Here is a 19,535-nt window from a genome sequence, read left to right on the forward strand (position 1 = left end):
TTACCGAAGTCTTCTTCAAGTTTAATGTCCAGTGTTGTATCAGGTTTGTTAACCTGAAATGTATCTCATGATCATGCAATAGATATGTGTCAATCATTTCTTGTCATCCTTTTATATAACTCAGTTCTTTCCCACTTTGAAGCCTCTTTCCTTTACTTGGTGTTCACAGAGCACATCTGCTTAATAAGTATTGTATGTAGTATGTGTTTTATTAAAGTGATCATAACTGCCATTTTATGAAGGGATTTGTCATTGTATAAAGACTCCATGAGGGTAGGATGAAGCTATAGGAACCATATCAGCTTGATAAGTGATCCTAGGGCAATTTCTGCTTGTGACCCTGAAAAGGGAGTAAACTTACAATGTAGACTAGATCGGAGATACTTACTCAAGATTTGAAGCACTTCAGAACATTCAAGAGATCAAGAGATACTGTTCAAAATTTTATGAGAGGGCATACTTTTACTAGGAAAAGACCAGAGCTTTCATGTTCTCGAAGAGACATGCACTGTCCTTCAATTTAAATACAATTAAAGAGATATGTGAGTCATTCAAAACAGACTATGTGTTAAGTTTATGTAATATAAGTGACATTTTTCCTGGTCCTAGATTCAAATTTATTCTTTTTTTTTTTTCTTGCTTCCTTTTTGACTGGTGTGTTTGATGAGAGGGCAGGAGGATGCAAAGTCAAGAGAGTCAGGAATGTACCATAGAATTTAACATGGAGAGTCCATAGCCCACATGCTAAAAAGTGAGGAATGATACTCTATATTTAGGTTCTGATGGTGGTTTTGGAAGAGAACAAATGTTGAGATAGAGTTCACTCAGGCAACCTCTGCCTTCTAGTCATTTCTGGTTGGCAGGGTTAGAGCTGCTGACATTATGGAAGTCTTTGCAAGAAAGCAAACACTCAGTCTAAAATTATAATTATCCAAGACATCCAGGAATTAGTTGGCACCATCACAGAAATATCTGTCCATAGATTTTGATTAAAATGATTATGTGTGGGGGTGGGAGAGAGGGAGGAACAGAGGGAAGGATAGAGAGAGAAAGAGGAAAAAGGATGAGGAGGAGGAGGAGGAGGAAAAAAGGGGTATATATGTATGTGAGATTAACCCATCAGTATATATGTATGTATGTTAACCCATCAGTTAAATGGTCATGGGGCTGATTTTTGTCTTGATTAGGCAATTAGGCTAGATGATATTCCACTTTGAGACAAGGAAAAAGAAACAATGTAGATAGCATCAAATCCTGCTGAACTAGTTATCTCTAAAATTGAAGTTTTAAAATTATTTTAAAAATTTTCCCCATGTCTGTGATTCTGTCATCTTCTACCCATTCTTCAAATAAAATGACTATCTTAAACCATGATATTGTATTTTACTTCAGTCTTATTTTGACTGCTAGTAGTAGTTTTGTCAATGTATATGTGTAGTAGTCCTTTCATCTTCAATTGTTACTTTTAATTGGTAGTTTATAATCGGGTAACCTCTTGTTTTCTGTAGTCAAGTTTTATCCAATTACATTTATTGTGATTCTTTATGTATTATGTTGCACTATTTTACCTGTTTATATGTGTCCAGCAATTTTAAATTTTCCCTTTCCTGCCTTCTTACTTTTTAATTGTCTTGTATTAATTTGAAATTTACATAGTTTACATCTGTTATACTAAAGGCTAATAACCCATTGAGGGCAGGATTCACTCCCCGGGTCATTTATCACCATCTAGTGGATCACTATTATTACTTTCACTTTCTACAGAAATTATAATGAATATTTGTCACTTGAGATGATTTTATCAATATAAACAGCGAGCTACTCCACAGTCTAAATTATATTCTTAGACTTGAATAATCCCAAACCCTCATTTCTATTCCATGCCTTTGTTCTATACACTCAACTTTTTCCCACTTTGCAATACATCGTCTCTGTGCAACTAAGATTTTAATCAAAAATGGGAGTCGCACAGTTATTGTGACCTTCTTCTTGCTCTCCTCTTTAAAGGGGGCAAACATGCCAAGGTCTAGGATTTTCCAATGATTTTATTTGATAGCTAATTAATGGCTTTCTGTGGTTTCCATGGCAATGACATGCTTTGCTACCAGGCCTTATCCAAATGGGCATTCTGTTCACTCCTGTGTCTTAGCGTCAGCATATTAATCAGAGACTGCAAGTCCTTGGTTGCTGCATCAATTTGATAAGACACTAATTGAATTAAAATCTCACTTGAAGGCTTCAGGCTTCTGTCACTCTCTGAAAGAGGGGAAACTTGTTAGTTCAAATGGCCAGCCAACATGAACAAGGGACATTTGGAAATCCATAGAACTTTATGTTCTATCATAATAAAGTCATTTTTTCTTACTGTACAATAAAAACTTTGATGTCTGAATCCCTCTCCTTGAAAATTCTCTCTCATCATGCTTTCCTACCTGTAGGCATATCTGCTTTATCACTATTAGACAAAACAACTGAGCTAATCCTATCAAAATGAAGGCCTTTCCCACAATACAGTGGGTAGTTCTGGTGCAAGACTGAGTCTAAAGGTTCTGGCTGTTGTGGTAAGGGTGATGAATTAGAGTTCTGTGACAGTGCAGAAGCAGCATACTGGCATAAGGAGCCCGCGGCAGGGCTGGGCAGAGAGTGAGGAAGCACAGGCAGGCAACACAGAGATACTGGGGTGAAGCTCACTTTTGAGATCCTCAAGATGATGCTTGACTGTCCCCACTTCTCATCTAGAATCTAATCAAAACCAAAGTAGATTTAAATGGCATTTTAAATATTATTGTTATTCTGACCCTTATATTTCCTAAGGCCTAATGAGACCTCTGTGGTTTATATCCACTGTTCCTTTGGTCACTCTTTCCTTTCTGTTTGCCCAAACCCTGATCACTTCCCAATATTCAGAAAGACTCTATCCCTTCTATGAAGGAAATCTGTTTTTCAAACACAGGAACAGAGGAATAATTTCTTTAGGGAGCTTCTTTCTGAGCTTGACTCCATTTTAGCTCTCCTTATGGTGCAGTATAAATACTGTTTTTAAAGTCATTTATAGGGCTGATGAGATGGCTCAGTGGTCTAAAGCACCTACTTAGAACAAGCTTAGCAAAGCACAGCGGTTCAATCCCCCAGCACCACATGCCAGCCAGCCCCGCCCCCTGGTGGGCTGAGCTGGCCACATACACACACATACACACACACACACACACACACACACACACACACATAAATAAAATTAAAAAAAAATAAAGTCATTTATATAGCTCACTTGCTCATTAATTTGAGTGACACGTAAGTATGGACTATTTGCTTACAAATATTTATGTTTCAGACATTCTCTATTCATCTATTAGTTGCTTGAGAAATGCTAGATGATTTACTGGGCTTCTATACAACCTTCTTTGGCTTGAACAAGCTGTGGTGGGACCCCTGGCATGCAAGATTTCCAGACTAAATGAAAACCTGTGAAGTGTATTCCAAGTGTTGAAGAAGTTGACACAAAATATATGCTAATTCATACTAAAAACATGTATGAAAGTTGGAATTTACTCTTCTACAAAATATCTTTCCATCTCCTATCCTTAGGGAAGCTAGGTAGTTCTTATGCATCAAAGCTTTCTCTTTGGACCCTAAAATAACATCCATGAGGGACGATGGTGTTCACCTGGGTGTGCTATCGCAGCCTCTGGCCTCCAAGTTAAATCTTATATTGCAGCTAGGATGTTAGCATGAGAGGGTAAAAACCATTTGCAGAACTGGAGCCAGTAGGTTAAAACATGCAAGGTTGGCTGGTCAGAGTACAGAAGGGTGGTCTGATTATTGGATCTGTGCAATAATGTAACCTGAATGGTGACCGTGCTTTCCGTAAGCTCTAGAAGAACTAAAGGAAAGTGGAAAATAGCTTCCTGTCCTCCAGTGATCTAGTTGTGCAGAGGTGGTCAATTTCCAAAGATGCTGAAGAACAGATTTTCTGGCATGAGAGCTTGTGTGGCTAACATGAGGTCCTGAGTTTGATCCTAGGTACCAATCAATCAATCAATAAAATGTCCTGGGAAAGAAGAGATCTACCTGCAGCATAAGCTTAGACAGAGTAAATCTATGTTCTCTTACCAACCTTAAGCCTTTGTACTTCTGCATTTCACTGCCAACGCAGAGATGAGTGTCCTGACAGCCAGGAAACGCCTTTCACAAGTACCAGCCAGTGACAACATATGTGCTGGGCTCCTAGAAACTCGAGGCAATGCCTGTGCAAATCCTCTAGAAAAGTCCCTTCTGACCTAATTAATCTTGAGTCCCTCTAAAGACTTCTGACAGTGCTCAGGAAAATAAAATAGCAGTGTTGATAAGGCTGTATGGTTGGGTGGGTGGACGTACACGCATGCATGTGTTATGAGTTAGTGTAGCGATAAGTTTTGACTCTGAAAAATCTGCCCTGGAGAAAATGGTGTACCAATGCAATACTAAAAATTTGCCTTGTTTTTTTTAAATTTTGTTCATTGATTTTATTCATACTAAGACTTTGTCTTTAATATGGGAGGCATTTCTAGGAAATCTGACACTCAACACTTTCTGTTTTGAGAAAGTGAGTGAGAGGAATTTTTTCACACACACAGAACAACTATCAAAACAACCTCAGAAAAATACTTAGCCCCTCGGCAGCTTTGTGAGATGGGGAAATATGAGAGTGGCCAGGGGGATGTAAAAGAAGGCACATTGTCAAGGGAGTAGGAAGGTAGGATTCAGGTTGACATTTAGGCAGTTACTGTGGGTGTAACCATGGGGATGCCATGCTTCTCTTAGCTACCTCCCCAGGTAGGGAGTCTGATGAGTTGACACCTAAGGTCACTTACTGTCCTGCCATATGTGACTGTGTCTCCTCCAAGCCCCACCTCATGGCCACCTTCCATTCATTTTGGTTCATTGAGAAGCAAAGAAAGGCATGTCACTGTGTACCCACCCTTGTCTGAGACGGAGTCAAAGGAACCACAAAAATTAAGCATACAGAGGGAAGAAATCTTAACCGAAGAAATATCTTCTTTATCTATGTCCATTTCCTCCCACAAGGAAAAATGGCAGTGTCAGTTGTACATTACATATATCTCTCTTTCTTTTCAGTGTTTAATCTTAGCACCTGCACAGCAGAGATCTCTACAAGTCATTGCATATGCTCTCCCCCTCTCCCCCCTCATACAGCACCTGAGGCCTACGAAGCATCTCCCTCAAAGCTCCATAAAGGCTGAAACCCCTCTTCATGGCAGAGTATAGGAATAACAAACATGCCCAACGGTTTTATACAGTTGCTAAAACTTAGTTTTAGTTTCCAACAAACGAAGATTTTCCTCCCTTGGTTTTTTTTTTTTTTTTGAATATTAATTATACTTTACAAATTTTTGCGTTTCATTTCATTTCACTTTGTTTTGTCCTGTTGTGTTTTGTACAACAAAAGGGAAAGTTCATGGCTAGGAGTCCCGGGTTAGCAGAGTTTGGCTGTCATCTGGTCCGACTGCTTAAGGATCTCGGTGTTGTAGAGATCCAGTGCGTGGTTCACCCTGATGATCTCGCTGTTGGTCAGCTTCAGACGGTGTTTCAGCATACAGGAAAACAAGTCCAGCTGGGGCTTCCCTGGAGCCACAGGAGGAGCCAGACGATTGATTCGGTCCCGAATATCCAACAAGAGGAGCATGACCGACGAAGAGGAATAGAACTGGCCGCCCTGTGTGTAGGACTGGTTGACCTGCTGCACGGCGCTGCGGAGGAGGTCTGCGTTGAACCTCAGGCTGTACCCAAATACCTGCACGTCAGAAATCTTGATGTAGAACTGCCTCTTGGAAGGGTCGGACAGGTCCACTGGGCCCTGGCCGGTCTCATTACGCAGTAGGGTAGGTAGCCGAGTCCGACTTCGTAGGTAGATGTGTACTGTCTCAAAAAACGTTTTCCACCGATTGCCCAGCAAGAGAGTCCAGTTGTAGCATTGGCTGTTTTGGAGACGGATCTTCTCCCAGCGCGGGTAGCCAAATTCCCCAAAAGGCATGTTCCAGCCTTCTGAGTGGCTCCCGCTGAAGGGATTGATGTAGACAAAGAACATGGGGTCCAGGCTGCTGTTGCGCATCTGGCAGATGCGCATGGACATACCGATTACCATGTGGATGAAGTCCATGCGGTTCTTGTTGCTTTTGAGAGTGAGGGACATGCGCTTGCGCCACCGAGGGTCGAAGAAGGTATCCAGGCGGATTTCATTGCTGATGAAGGTGGTGTGAACGTAGAGGCGTGAGTCCATCTTCTGCAGCAGGTACTTGAGCTCCAGATCCTGGAAGTCCAGGTCGGTCTCGAAGCTGATGAACTGCTCACTGCGCTCCGAGTCCACGTTCTGGGGTTCGCAGCGGCCTCGGTACAGCTTGTAGCCCTTGTTGCAGGAGCCACAGAGGGAGATGTTGGCCAGACTGCACATGGCACAGCTGTTGTTCCCTCCTATGATGCAGGGTATGGGCCGCTGGCATAGCGTGGTACTGCCGTGGCACACACAGCTCCTCTGGCTCTCCAGGAAGGTGCCCCAAAACCCATTCTCATTGCAGTAGAGAAGCGACTGGACCCTGGCAAGCCACTGCTGAATCGTCCTGAGGGAGCAGAGGGAAAATGGAGATGGTTAGCCACCATGAGCGGGGCTGGAAGTTGCTTTAAACAACTATTATTGCAACCTGGAGTCACCCTCAAATGAAAGGACTACTTGGCACACTTTGAATAAGGAAGACAATATGCGTGTTGAGTATGTTATTCTACCCTAGCTCCTTGCAATGCCACTAACCAGCTGTATGACACTGCACTGCACTCTTTAACATTGACTGTCTCCACCTGTCAAGAAGAAAGGTGGAGCTTGGGAGGGACTTCCTTCCAGCTCTGTGACTGCAAGGATAGCATTATGACATCACATTGTAAACTTCCAAACAGCTTTCGTGTAGGCAATGAAAGTGTCTAAGCATTCTGAATGGCAACAATTGGTAGAAACACAGCAGTAAAATAGGTGTCACACCTTATTTCTTTTCATCTATGAGTTAACCAGTATTTCAGTGACATTATGTAGTATCCAGCAATATCAACAAAAACAAATTATATTTTATCCTATACTAAAAAACCATACAGTGTTTCCACATTGGTGATGCGCCCTTGCAGTTTTTTTCAAAATGCATTAAAAAAAAAGCTCCTGTTCCCAGAGCTACAAACTCTCAAATCAATGGCATTTTTTTGCAAATGTGTCTCTATGCCACTTTCTCTACTGCACCTTGACACGGTAAATGATACCAAAGTCTATACACACAATCTAGGTGCTAAAATATCCCAATGAAGACAGATTTATAATTAAATAAAAAGCAACAGAAGAATGGGGAAGGATACGAAAGGCAGTCAGCCTACAGCCATTGCATCTTTCTTCATTTTTGTGCAAGTCACCTCTTGGCTATCTTCCATGCCAAAAAAAAAAAAAAAAAAAAAAAAAATTCATTGCACATGTCTAACACTTTCTACTCAGCACAGGGTACATTTGCTCCCATTTTCTCACATAAACCTCACAATAACACCCTGAACATAACTAGGAGCTTGAGGTCATTCAGAGATTGCGTAAAACCCAAGCTCTTCTACATGTGTGCTGAAGCAATACCAGAAAGTTTCCTTCTCTTGCCTAATCATTCCCACTCCACAGGATGATGGGATGGTGACATGAATTTTTATGTGGAAGCTTAGCTTCAAACTGGGTAGGTATTAAGAACTCAATAAAAGTGTTGCTTTTGTTATTCCTGCACAGGGACTGTCAGACTTGTTTTATGGACATTGCAACAGAAGCTCAGAGGTGAAATGATGGACTCTAAGTCATACAGCCCATGAGCAGAGAGCTCTCCTGGCTCAGAGCTAATACTTTTTGCATTGAGGAGTTAAGCAAACCTTTCTTAAGGGTACGTAGCTGTGATCAGTTGATGGTGATGGTCATGATGGTAATAATAGTGCCATTGGCTTATGATCCCCATTTTAGGAAGATGAAAACAGAGACGGATTTGCATTGCACCTCCTGTGGCAGGCCATCTGTCCTATCATTTCCACGGCTGAGTTACACACACCAATACCGAAACAGTAAGAGCCAGGGGGCAGTAGAGTTTTATTCTGATAAGCACAGATAGCAGACTGAGCAGAACTGAGTTCAAAACCCCATTCTGTATCCAGGAGCTAGTCATTTTGTCTCTTTAAGCCTTGGTATCCATCCCTAAAATGAGGATAATGCAACCCAGCTCATGTGGCTGGGCTGGTGAGAGGACTCTGTGAGATAATGTATTAAGTGCTTAGAAAAAGCCCAGCAGAGAGCAATTATGAAAAAGGTAATAATAAGAAATCTTATCCTAGAGAGTAAGCTCTTCCTTTGAAGGTATTGAGACACTTGAAGGGATTTCACTATCTCTCAGAATTTGAGGGAAGCCATTTTGTTATAACCATTTGAAAATGGATACTGTTGAAATGGCTTCCTAGTTGCTTTGCTTTAAATGAGTTGCTTATCAGCCAAGAGAAAATGGTGGAATAATTAGCTTTTTGAAGCTCTCCTCCTTTTAAATCCACAGAAGCATCCTTCCTTGGCAATAAAACTTCTCTCCCAACATCCCAGACATGGTATTGGGATCCCTGTATCCTTGTCAGGTTTCCCTGAGGCAGTGAGGCTTGATAAGAGAGGCCCTTCCTTCCTGGGGCACCTAGAGCAGAGCTTGGCTCTGTAAATGTTTGTCAAAGGAATAAATGAACAAAGAATATTAATATTTTTGTTCTTCTTTTCAAAGAAGAAAAATATACTTGTGTCTCTCCCCTCCAGACTGCAGTATTAGTTTTCCGTACCATCCGCCCACACAGCTCCAGGCGTCCCTGGTCTCTGCTTCGTGAGACCAAGCCTATCACAGCCTGGAGAACAGCAGCAGGCCCAGCCTTCAGGAAACAGGGCTGGAATCATAATGAGCTGTGTGGCTCCCACCTCCCAAACCAGAACATGGGCTGAATATTGGAGGATGAGTCATCTGATATTTCTGCGAACTGCAGGGGCCTTCCACCCGGCTCTGATTTCGTGGTTCCATCTGACGAAAGCCTCATTTCAAAATGCCTCTTTCAAATGGCCCACACTTGCCCCTGTCACTCCCTCTCCAAGTGACAGGACAGTACCCCATTTAGACCTCCTCAGTTCCCATCTGCGAGGCATTCTATAACCCCGTAGAGCGCCCCCTTTCCCGTGTCTCATCATTGGGACCCTTTGTCAAGCCCGCAGCCCCCACTCCTCCGATCAATGCTTCATTGTGGCTGAACTCTCAGAATCCTTCACAGGGGAATAAAAAGATGAAAGTTCCTGGTGATGCAGCAACAAGCAGCAGGGCTAGTGGCAAATTAGGATTCCAGCCCTGTCGAGCAGGAGGGATTGGGGACAGAGGCCCTCTGAGACGCATCAGCTAGCTGTGTGGCACCTGCATCTCCTGACCTCAGAATAATCATGAGGTTGTGGGCTGTATCAAAGAAGGCATTAATGACACAGCACGAGGACTCAGAAAGGAGGTGGTGTTTGGGACTTGTGAGGAGCAAGGCACAGAGAAAGAGGAAAGAGAAAACAGGAGAAAGGTAGGGACAATAGGAAGGATGATGAAAATAGGAAGAACTTAGTGCTGAGGTGATGGGGATAAAGAATGGGCATGAAGGGCTAGGAGGAAGCCCTGGAGGGGCAGAATGACATGGAATGCAGGCACACTATGAAGGACAGAAAGGAGGACATTCAGCCAGACTTGCTTCTAGTTCACAGACCCAGGGACCATGGACACTGGGTGGATCCACGGAGTGGGCCAGTCATCCGCCCACCTCCTTTCCTGGGCCAGAGTGGAAGCAATGCAGAGAGTTCTGGTTCCCAAGGTCACTGAGCATCCCTTGGCTTTTCACTGTTTCACTTGAGAAGATTAAAACCAAAAAGACAAGCCCTTCTTATTGGGGGAGGGGGGTGCTTCTTTTAAACAAGCAAGATCCAAAACTTAGCAAACAGCTTCAGTCAGAACAATTTCCTACACCTCTCCCGTCTCCAGCCCATGCTCTGAATAGAGCGTATTGACAGTCATCACCCTGCAGCATTCAACCGCAGAGAGCACACAACACCAGCGAGGGAAATCTGTGCTTTACCATCATTGAGCACTCACGATCTACCACGCCTGAGGCAAAGCGTCTTCATAAGCTTCTGTGAGCAGCTCGTATAGCCACCTCTGCACTACCTATGAAGAGAGCACCATAATCATTAAGCAGGTTGTACTAGGGCCAGCACCTGTCAGTGTGGCACTCCCAGACTAGGTCACAGCAGACCTCACAGACAAGACCCGTAGACATGGCATAACTTGTTTGCCACCACAAAGTCACCTCACATTCACAAGCCAGACTCTGTACTCTGGTAGTGTCCACTTTCAGCTATCTGCTGCACCAGAAGGTAAAATTACAGCACCGAGGCAAGCAAGGAGAAGAAAGGGAGCCATAAGAAGAGAAATAAATTGAAGCAATGGAAAAACACAGGAAGTTTGAGTGTGTGAAGGGCCTATTATCACATTCCTTGCTTCCTCTGGACCTGCCATGGTCCCTTTTCTCCATTCACTGATAATTGGGGCTCACAGACAGGCACACAGGGAGAGGCTGGGGATGGGGGTAGGAGGGACTGTGATCTATAAATACCATTTCCCAGGCCAGCTAGTGACAGCCTGCCTCAACCCTGGTAACTGAGAAGTGGCTTAATGGGCAGCTCTGGAGGGGAGGGTCTCAATGCTGGTGCAGCCCCCCATGAGGCAGATGGTGCCAGGCAGCGAGGAGCACACTTAAAAATGCTGCTTTCCATCCCCAGGGACCCTCCGTGCCTTCCATCTGCAGCCAAGGATGAACTCTAATATGTGCAAATCAGCACCCTCCTGTCAGATGAGATTTCGTGTTATTCTGATGGGGTGGGGGTGGAGGAGAGTTAGAGAGGAAGGAGGTCAGAATGGAAGTCAGGAAGCTGTGCTTCCATTTCCAAACTGAAAAGCACGCACAGAGGTTCTGAAGGGAGCAGGCTGCACCGCAGAAGCAGAGCCCCTCCAGGAAGGAGCCTCGCATGTGCTCAATCCACCTCCCTCACATCAGAGCCTCGCATTTCAGATTTGGCTGCTGAGGTGGAAGCTCAGTGTTTCTTCTGAGCTTTCTGCATGACAACTGGCTCTTTAGCCTCCCATTGCCTCCATGAGACAGGACTCCCTGGTGATGGCCATTCTACTGATAAGACAAGTGAGAGTGAGAGGGATGGTGACCCTCCATGGCCACCAGCACGGACTCAGCTGACTGAAGCTCAGGATTTGGGGCTCCAGACTGAGCATGACCTCTGTTACCTTGGGATGCATTCCCTGTCCTCCACGTTCCAGAGTGGGGGACAAATAGGCCATGAAGGGGACACCCCAGCTGCTTCTGCACTGGCCGCGTCTTCGCCTCAGCCAGCATCATGTTTTTGGCAACCTGACAGGTCTCTCCATGACACAGCATGGCGCTGCTTGTCATTTGGAGGACAGAGGCTTGCCACCCAGGGCTCCCATCAGAGTTTCAAAGGCTCACAGCCCCCTTTCAGCACCATCCAGCTAGGGAGCCCTGGTTGGATTCCCTAATTCAAGCAACCTCCCTGCTGATTTTAATTGGAGGTTTTGCCTAAGATGGGAATGTGATGCCTGGCCTGTGGCATTTTAGGGAAGATCACACGAATCGAGTGCCAGGGAGAGAGAGGGAGAGAAAACAGATGTAGGCTAAAATAGAAAACTATAATCTATAACTCCTAGATGCCCACCAGGAGTGGGTTTTGAAAAGTGAAAAGGAAATGAAAAGAGAAAAGAAACAAAACTGGAGTTCTGAATTATTCTATTATTTATGTCCTGTGCTGCTTTTTGGCATTCCTTTGACATAGTAATGGGTGTCTGAGTAATTGGGTGTGACTTCGCGAAGTGTACGCTCTGTTAGACTACAGATGCAGTTGGGGTGGTGAGGAGTTGTTTTTAGGTTTCTGGAGATGTGCTATCCCTTTGTTGTGGCATGCGTGCATGTGTTCTAGAGGAACAGAGCTAATGAAAGATGAATATGTCAATGGAGTCACAGCCCTCGGGGCTCTGCTGAAAGGTGCCTTGGTGTACACATGTGCTGGGACATATGCACTGTGATGGCTCGCAGGTCCTCTCAGTTCTTCACTTCTCCCAGACAGGCTCTTGGTTTCTAATCATTCCCCTATTTGACTTTCTATCAGTGCCTTAATAACCTGCTTCTCTTCTTTCCTCAGTTGGTCAGATGATGTCAGAGCCTCATTGAGTGGCCCACAGCAATTTGGAAGAAAAAAGCAAAAGAAGGCTGTGTGGCCCTTTGCCCTGCCTGGGGTATTTCTCATTTGGAACTGCATGGTGAACACGAGAAGTCACCTACATGGAGGGCATGGCCCAGGAGCAGGAGGAAGCAGAACAGCACCGTGGAAGTCCAATGGGGTCTTTGCAATTAGGTTGTCAGGAGCGGAACCAGGGAGGATTATGAAACAGGTTTTGCAACTACACAAGCCTGGGTCTGGAAACAAGTGACAGGAAGCATATTGGAATTCAGTTTTGTTCTTTTGTCCGGATGTTCTGGAGACAGAAAGGCAAGAGCCAGAACTCTCAGGGAGTACAGAAGGCTACAAGCAGCAAGGTGCCCCTGGGCGGAGCTGTAGGACTGGGCTATGATTCCTGAGCCTTGAGCAGGGTGGACAATGAAAGACCGAAACAAAATAGGCCAGAAAAGTAAGCCAGGCCTAACTAGAGTCTAATAGACTTCGCCCTGGGGTACATAGTGGCTGTCTAGACCAATGGCCTCATATGGAGTAAGTGAAATAAGAGCTGCTCTACCACTCTTTGACCTTTTTTTTTTTTTTTTTTTTTTTTTTTGGCTCAGCCCACCCTAAGGGGGAGATTGACATGGCATGTGGTGCTGGGGATCGAACCATGGTCCCCTACACCTGCCTAAGCTTGCCTTAGAACACTGAGCTATCTTGGGGGTCCCTGACCTTAAATTTTTTCTCTTGAATATGGAAACTTTGGGGAATTTTCCAGTACAAAGAAACTATGACTGGCCACAAACTGCTATCAATACCGGGAGCAAAGCATAACTCTGTTTTCTAAATGTTGCTGGTAAAAAATGTGCCGCTTGGTTCCTAGAGCAGCTCTGTTGATTTTGGCTTACTGTCCTAGCCTCATGGCAGTGTACTCCCCCTAGTCCCCCAAATGCTGTCACCATGAGGCTTAGGCAAGAAAGAGCTGAACGTGGGGCTAAGTGTGGAAAGGCAGCTCTGCCCCACATTATTTAACTTCGAGCTAACTGCTTGTCTTTTCTAAGATTCTGTTGTCTCAACTCCAAATGAAATAACAGCCTACTCCTGAGGAGAGTGATGGGGAGACCCAGGTAGGATGACGCATGCACAGAAGCGCACATTTCCCGCTAAGCCAACTGCTGTGTTCTTTCTGAGCTCATGTAAGATTGAGTCCCTTTGAAATCAGGAATTATAGACTCAAAAATCCAGGGGAGAAAGAATTCCATGCATCAGCTTTATATCACTATGAATTCTTGTTTCTATATCCCAAAATCAAAATAGGGCATTGCAGATCCTAATGTAAAATAAATAAATAAATAAATAAATAAATAAATAAATAACTTTGACAGCAACAACAAAAGAACTCTTGGGAAAAGAAGCAAAGGAAAATGTCTTCATGATGTTGCAGAAGGTAAAGATACCTTTGTTTTTGTGGTTGGGGGAAGATATCTTTCAGGTACTTTGTAGAGAAAGAAGAATCACTAGAACTATATTAAAATCAAAACATGCCCAATAAAAGTATCACACAGTGAAAAGACGATACTCAATGAGAAGTCATACGTGTAACAATTGTAGCCTATAAAATAATGCAGTCATATTACATGATATGATCAGAATGTTGTGTACCCCCAAATTCATATCTTGAAATCCTGATCCTCACAGTCATGCTCTTTGGAGGTGGAACATTTGGGAGGTGATTAAGTTTTGAGTGTGGAGTTCTCACAAACTGCATCAGACAGACCTGCAGCATGTATGGATACAGGCGAAGCTAAACCAGAGAGCCCTCACCAGAGCCCAAATTTGTTAGTGCCTTAATCCGATCCTCCGCAGGCTCCAGAAAACAGGGAATAAATAAGTTCCTGTTGCGTATAAGCCACCTAGCCTGTGGAAGTTTTTTTCTGTAGTAGGCTGAACAGACTGAGACAATACAGAAAGTACTGCAAATCAGTAAGAAAAACTCATTAGACAAATGACAGGAGCAAGCACTTCATAAAACAGAATATTCAAAAGGCCAATAAGCACATGAAACTCCACTTTATTCATCATCAGGACAGAAAAAATTAAAACCGCAATGAGATACTACAGCAGCAGGATGGCTAAAATAAAATTAAAATATAAAATAAAAATGATGGAAAGTGCTACATATCAGCAAAGATGTGGGGCAATCAAACCTTGCCCGAGCTACCGGTAGGAAAGCAACTTGCTTCTGTGAGGTTTGGAAAGCAGAAATGTTTATTAGCGCATCCAGCAAGCTGAATATCTAAATCCCTTACATCTTAGCAATTCTACCTCTAGGATAGACCCCCAAAAAACACATGTGTAATTCCACTGAAAGACATTCATGTGAGGGCAGCAGTATCTGTCATAGACTCAACCTGAAAAGAATGAAAATGACCCTCCGCGGAAAATAGAGGTCTACACCCAGAGTGAAATAACTTGAGGGTGTGTGTGTGTTTTGTGGATACCCAAATTCACATGAAAGGATCACATATAAAAAGGAAGAGGTCAGGGAAGTCATACACCAGGTGTTCATGGTGTGTTTTAAAGGAGCAGGCCTGCCCAGTGGTTGACATAGCAATGAGGATGGCCATTCCCTCAGAGAGAAGGTGACCACACCAGGAGAGAACCTAGGGGTCTGTTACAGTAAAGAAAGGGCCTACATCTGTACCAGGGTGCTGTTTCCATGTGTGCATTCAGTTTGTACAAATTTGCTTGCTATACACTTAAGATAACTGTACTTTCAGTAACTATACAATATTTCAATGAGGCATTTACAAAATAAATCATTTAAAGCAACCAGAATAATACTATCAAGACAGCAACACGTCATACATTTTTTACTCACTTTCCCTGCTTTAAAGCTGTTTTGCTTGTTTACTACTTTTGGTCCTCATGATTTTTCTGCATCTTAATTGGCATTGAGGGTATTAAGAGTATAACTTTTAAAAGTATGAAAATCTGGCTCTCAAAGAGGAGAAACATTGTACAGTACTGATGGTTACCAGTGAATTGTCACACCCTTGGGATTCCAGCTCACCCATGTGTGAGTTTGTGGGCTGCACCGCGGGGTGGAAGGAGAATTAGGAAGCAGCTCTGAGGCAAAATAATAGCACTATCCTCAAAAAGGAAAGGAACTCAGTTCTATTTCTGATGCAATTCCCTGAGCCTCTGATTCTACTCCAAATAGAAAGCTACTTCCGAGCCTCAGGAAAAAGAGAAAAAAAAAAAACCCTAAAAACAATAAAAAGGAACAGGAGATGCTTATTTTCTTGCTTATGTCAAAGAAGCAAGGAAAATGCCCTGCTTGCTGCAAATGCAAAACGACAAACACTAGAAATGGAGCTATCACTCTTAACACTGTCCTAAATAAACCCTGCTTGACACTCAAGGTCCAGCCACTGTCACACATCTGTGTGTCCCTCTTTCAGACTGTGCCCATTTGGGTTGCTACAGTGTTGAGCCTCACTAACTTTCTTTCTTTTTTTTTTTTTTCCACATCAATAGAGAAGAAATGCCAAAGATATTTTTAGCAGAAGCTTCTTTGCCACATGGTTGAGGAAGTACTTGTAGCCTTCCATGACTGACAGACAGCTGCTCTGGGTTGGTTTCCCTTTATTCATTAAATTGTAACTGTTATTTAATAAGACAAGAATAAGTATTTGTCACCTGAGCAGCCACCCACAGTACACACACACACACACACACACACACACACACACACGAATATGCACACACAACATGCATACAAAAACAAAACTCAGAACTCAGGTTATAGCAAAGCAAGAGTTTTCTCTAACAGAAGTAGCCTACAGGTATATACTGGCAGAATTTCAGGCTCTCAGAGCTAAGTAATTCTTAGGTAATGCCTGATCTAGCTAAACAACGGGAAAGGGTCCAGAGACATTAAGTGATCCGACTGAGAACCCACAAGCCATGTTTTCACAAGCTATGTTGGAAGGCCAGAACTAAAATTTTCCACTTAAGGACCAATCTTCCACAGTGACAAAAATTCTATTTTAATTTTTTTTCTAGTCTTCTTCAAAGGGGTCGACATTGTATCAGGGTGACTGCACAGTGAGGAAAGAAAATGATGATTACATATTATAAGACTGCCGGACAGTGACTCACTCTGAACTGACTCTAATTCCACTCTTAGAATTACAAAACACCATTCACAGTAGTCTAGAGAGTCTAAGTTTATGGAAGTCAGCTGATCAGTGCAGTGTTATCCAACTCCCAGTGGATCCTGTGGTGATATTCTGATAAATCCCTCAGTTCTAGAAAGTGCATTCAGTATTGCTCCACAGTAGCAATACTACACAACTGACAGAACATCCTTCCTTCCTTTTCTTGGAAACCACTATATATATATATATATATATATATATATATATATATATATATATATATTCACTCCCTGAATTAAAACAGTGATAGTAGCTTAAGGCAATTTACATGGGCATGTGCATATATGTGTGTCCCCTTAACTGTCTTTCAAGAAAAAAGAAGCAATAATTATGACAACAAATAATAAAATAAGTACCTGAGTAAAAACATATAACAAGGAGTTTAAACTTAAAGATAAATGTATTAAAAACTAATTTTGGTTGACAAAGATTCCACAGGACAATTTTGCATTACAAAACATTTCCTCATGAGGATTCTGAAGGTGAGCTTTCCTCTGAACTACAGTGTATTACCTCAGAAATCAAGAAACAAAAAACCCACCCACTATGTGTGTCAGATCTCACACATTAAAAGAGTGTTCCTTGCACTAAATTGGGACATCTACGTATCTTCTTGAATCTGGATACATCCTACCATTGGTTCAAAGAGGCAGATGTGACTGCTGTTCTTTATGGATCCCAACTGGAAGGTTCCAGCAGCTTCTATCTTCTGTCTCTTCACAAATTTGTCTTGGAATGCTGAAGCCAACCTCCTCCAAGCAACACAGACCACTTCTAGAGGACCACAAGGAGAAATCCCAGAGCTATCTGCCCAGAGGCTCAGTCTGCTGGCCAACTTTGCTCAGTAGGAGTGACACCTTTTAGAAACTTCCAGCCCAACCCAACTGAGAGGTACATACCAAGAAGTAACCATAGACCACTGCATGGAGGACAGAACTGTCTAGCTAATCCCAGAATGAATTTTGAATTCAGAAATCATGAAGAGAAGTAATAATTAGTGTTTTAAGATCTTAAATACCAGTCAATTTGTTATGGAGCCATAGATATTAAGACCATCATGTAGCATGATGTACCCCAACCCCCAAGCTCAGGAAATCTCTTCTTCATTCTATTATCACCAAGCTATGCTTAGATACTAAGGAGAATCCTAAAAATTTGCCTCTGATCCCCCCAAGAGTCTAAGATCTATTTCCCAGGACCTGAGACTCAGAGAAGATGTCACTCCCATGAATGTTTTCTTTTGTTTAGCAGTTGTCCAGAAGATGGGGCAGTTAGTTAGATGACCCTAAGTTAGTTGGACATGTTGCCTAAGATCTTTCTTTCTCTGGTTGTTGGCAGAAGAGAGATCTGATGCACAAAAGGAAGTGCTGTATTTTGAATCCTTTGAAGATGGAGGCACCAGAGGCAAGGACTGCAAACCTCTAGGAGTTGAGAATGAATCCTGGTTAGCCAATGAAACAAAGAGGATAAAAAGACTCCAGGCCTACCCAAAGAAATGAATTCTGCCAACAAGTGGAAGGATTTCAGCAGTGTGCTCTCCCCAGAGCCTACAGGTTAGAGCTGGTCTACCGAACACATTCATTTCAACCTGTGAAGCATAGGCAGAAGATCCAGCTAGTCTACACCCAGGGTCTGACCCAGGGAAAACATGTGATAAACAATCTGTGCTGTTTCAGCCTCTTAACTGGATGTGAATTCATTACACGGCACTACACAACTAATGCAGTTGCCTTAGTGAGGGAATTTATTGTCTTGTTTTACTCTTTAATAAAAGGGGTGAAAATCATTCAAGTATACAGAATAGCTGAGATGATTATAGTACTAATTTCCATCAGCTTTTAGAAATTAACAGTTAATGTTTAAAATTTTCACTTAGACTAACTCTATATGCTAGTATCTGTAATCTGAGCAACTATATCAAAGACAGCAAAGTGAAATGCAAAAACCACAGTTGAATACCTCTCATCTTGTTCTTCTAAATATATACTATTTCTAATGCCTTCTCAATTAGTATATTCTCTTTGAAATAAATTTTAACAAATGAAAAGTTTAAAAGGATAAGAAAAAATAATATAATAAAGAAAGATTAAAGCATCTTTTATATACTCTTCTAGGTATGACATTTTATGGGTGAATAATTTCAAATTGTATAGCAGTCTAGAGTTTCAGATGCAAAGTTGAGCACAGTCCTAGGTCAGTTTTGTTATAAATGCTGGGTTTTGATCATTCTGTGAAAAAGGACACCCTGCATCTATTTCACCAGCCTAACACTACTCCTTGTATAACACCAATAGTAGCTAAATATGGCGGTGTATGAGTCCAATCCCAGCATTCTTGCTGAGGCATGAGGTTCACACATTTGATTACCGCCTGACCAACTTAGTAACTTAGTGAAGACTAGTCTCAAGAACAAACAAAACTATAATGGCTGGAACTTAGTAGAACCTCACTGAGTATCTGTTGAAGGAATAAATGAGAGTATGAGTAAACAAAGATTCAGCATATGTACGGTTTACATGGAGATCTTCCACAAAAGCCATATGGGGCCATAGTGGGGACCTTTGGAAAGTGATGGTATGATGGAGTATTAGAGCTGACATGCGATAGAGGGGCAGGGCCCGGCTAGAACATACAGGTCACCATGGGTATGACTTAGAAGGGTGTATCTCTCTTCTCAGCTTCTCCCTTCACTCAGATTCCCAAGCACACAGCAGGAGGCAAGTACCTTTTCCTCTGCTATGGCTCTCTGCCTACAGTGCTGCCTGGGAGTCAGTGAACTATGGACAAAACCCTCTACAAATTGCGCCAACACAAACCCCTGTCCTGAAGTTGCAGGTGTTGAGTATTGAGTCTCAGGAGCAAGAATAATAGACTGAAACAGGATAATTATTGATGTGAATATTATTTGATAAGTAAACAAAACTGCGTATGAGTTATGGAAATCAGTATGGAGACTCCTTAGAAAAGTT

General features: G+C 42.7%; 1 protein-coding gene across 1 annotated transcript in view; it reads right to left on the bottom strand.

The window, feature by feature from the left end:
- Positions 1–5,348: 5,348 nt before the first annotated feature.
- Positions 5,349–19,535, bottom strand: part of Brinp1 (BMP/retinoic acid inducible neural specific 1) — a 203,769-nt gene continuing 189,582 nt past the window's right edge. Inside the window, exon 8 of the mRNA XM_004641465.2 lies at positions 5,349–6,614. Within this exon, the coding sequence (XP_004641522.1) occupies positions 5,474–6,614 (1,141 nt within the window). The 3' untranslated portion in view covers positions 5,349–5,473. The remainder of the gene's footprint in view (positions 6,615–19,535) is intronic.

Source organism: Octodon degus, unplaced genomic scaffold, assembly GCF_000260255.1.
Source record: "Octodon degus isolate 3935 unplaced genomic scaffold, OctDeg1.0 scaffold00137, whole genome shotgun sequence".
In the NCBI taxonomy this organism is placed as follows: domain Eukaryota; kingdom Metazoa; phylum Chordata; class Mammalia; order Rodentia; family Octodontidae; genus Octodon; species Octodon degus.